General features: G+C 65.6%; 1 protein-coding gene across 1 annotated transcript in view; it reads left to right on the forward strand.

The window, feature by feature from the left end:
- Positions 1-2,334, forward strand: part of SBF1 (SET binding factor 1) — a 54,038-nt gene that overhangs the window by 41,510 nt on the left and 10,194 nt on the right. The window contains exons 29-32 of the mRNA XM_009885860.1: positions 39-223; positions 768-944; positions 1,620-1,911; positions 1,998-2,128. Of these exons, the coding sequence (XP_009884162.1) occupies positions 39-223; positions 768-944; positions 1,620-1,911; positions 1,998-2,128 (785 nt within the window). The remainder of the gene's footprint in view (positions 1-38; positions 224-767; positions 945-1,619; positions 1,912-1,997; positions 2,129-2,334) is intronic.

The raw sequence follows: 2,334 nt of genomic DNA on the forward strand, positions 1-2,334 counted from the left end.
CCGGGGACCCCCAGCCTGACTGCCAGCTGTCTTTGCAGGCAAGTGGGGCAGCATCCGAGCCAGCGGGCGCATGAGCAGCTACGCCCTGAACATGGAGATCGGCTCGCGCCTGGCTGGGAAGGACCTGCTGGGTGCCCAGCACAACGGCACCCCCGCGGAGGCCAGCTTCCTGCGCCAGCACCGCGCCTCGCTCTACATCATCGGGGACAAGTCGCAGCTGAAGGTAACCCCGGCGCCTGGAGACAGCCTCCTCGGGGGGGGACGGACGAGGAGCGTGTCCAGAGAAGGGCAGCGGAGCTGTGAGGGGTCTGGAGCACACGTCCTGCGAGGAGCGGCTGAGGGCCCTGGGGGTGTTCAGCCTGGAGAAGAGGAGCTGAGGGGAGACCTTCTCGCTCCTACAGCTCCCTGACAGGAGGGGGCAGCGAGGGGGGGTCGGTCTCTGCTCCCCCGGAACAGGCAATGGGAAACAGCCTCAAGTTGTGCCAGGGGAGGGTTAGGATGGAGAATGGGAAAAATTGCTTCCCCGAAAGGGTTGTGAAGCACTGGCACAGGCTGCCCAGGGCAGTGGTGGAGTCGCCATCCCTGGAGGGATTTTAAAGCCGTGTAGCCGTGGTGCCGAGGGACGTGGGTTAGGGGCAGTGTCAGGGTACTGGTTGGACCCCGTGGTCTTAAAGGTCTTTTCCATCCTCGACGATTCTGTGGCTCTGGGGGGGCAGTGGGGCTGCTGGGGGGTCTCTCAGGGCGGCGCTGATTCTCTCCTCCCTCAGGGGGTGAAACCGGACCCGCTGCAGCACTGGGAGGTGGTGCCCATCGAGGTGTTCGACGTGCGGCAGGTGAAGGCCAGCTTCAAGAAGCTGATGAAGGCCTGTGTGCCCGGCTGCCCCTCCACCGACCCCAGCGTCGCCTACTTGCGGTCCCTGGAGGAGTCCGAGTGGCTGTCCCAGGTCAGTTGTCACCCAAAGGCTGGAGGGACCCCGGTCTGTCCCCACGGTAGAAGTCTTTGCCGTTGGCTGTCGCTCAGGGACACGTGTCCATACCTCCTGGCAAAGTGAGAATGGGGGTCCGCGTGCCCTCTCCAAAAGCGTCCCTGCGGCGTGGAGTGGGGGACACCAAGGGAGCCGGGTTGGTCTGAGGAACGAGGGTGAAATAGCCCAGCGTGCGGCTGGGTGGCTCTGGACGCGGGAGCTGCGAGTGTCGGGGGCGACGGGGGAAGCAGGGCAGGACCTGCGGCACGGCACAACGCCGTGGAGGGGTTGGTAGCCGGCAGTGCCCGCGGTAGCCAGGATGACGCAGGCGGCTGCTGCTCTGCGGGACTGGTCCCACTGCGGAGCTGCTGTGGGACTGGACCCTCTGGCTGCTGGCGGGAGCGAGGGACCCGCGGCTCGGCTCAGGACCCACGGCGCGGCTGGTGGTGCGGTGGTTCTGCCCCGCTGGCCTGGCTGTTGCAGATGAAGGGTGCTGCACAGTGTCTGAACGCGGGGGCCGTGTATCGTGGCGCTGCGTAACCCCCGTGCTGTGCTGCGTTTGGCTCACCCGCTTCCAGAGAACGGGTCGCTTTGCACAACGTCCAGCAAACGAGTCTCCAGCACCCCGGTGACTCTTGGCCCTTACGTTGGCAGATCCATAAGATCCTGCAGATTTCGGTGTTGGTGGTGGAGCTCCTGGACACGGGCTCCTCCGTGCTGGTCAGCCTGGAGGACGGCTGGGACATCACCACGCAGGAAGGAGCCCTACAGCTGCCGCACGCGACGGCTGGCCGCGGCCGGCTCCCCCCGAGCCGGCAGATCCACCTGCAGTTCCCCATGGAGTTCGAGTTCAGCCAATACTACCTGAAATTCCTCAGCTACCACTACATTTCCAACCGTTTCCGGACGTTCCTGCTGGACTCCGACTACGAGCGCATCGAGCTGGGTGAGGGCAGCACGCGGGGCCCACAGCGCGTGGCAGCCCAGTGCCTTGCCCCAAATAACACCCCTTCCCCGCGCTCTTCCCCTCAGGCCTCCTTTACGAGGAGAAGGGCGAGCGGAAGAGCCAGCAGGTCTACAAGTCCATCTGGGATTACATCGACCGGCTGAACAAGAAAGCCCCCATCTTCTTCAACTACATGTATGCCCCCGAGGATGGGGAGGTGAGAGCTCTGCTCCTGCCCTGGGCCGGCCCAGTCCCTGCGCGGCGCAGAGGGCTCGGACGAGGCTTTCCAGCGACGCCCCGGGGTCTCCTCGCCCACGTGGAGCCGAGCGAGCAGCCCTTTGCGGGCTGGACCGCAGTGTTTGCTCACCTGAGTCAGGCCCCTGAGAGCCGCGGCCCTGCGGAGGGGGCGGGGGGTGTAGGTGA

The sequence above is a fragment of the Charadrius vociferus genome, unplaced genomic scaffold (genome assembly GCF_000708025.1).
Source record: "Charadrius vociferus isolate BGI_N301 unplaced genomic scaffold, ASM70802v2 scaffold1215, whole genome shotgun sequence".
NCBI lineage: Eukaryota > Metazoa > Chordata > Aves > Charadriiformes > Charadriidae > Charadrius > Charadrius vociferus.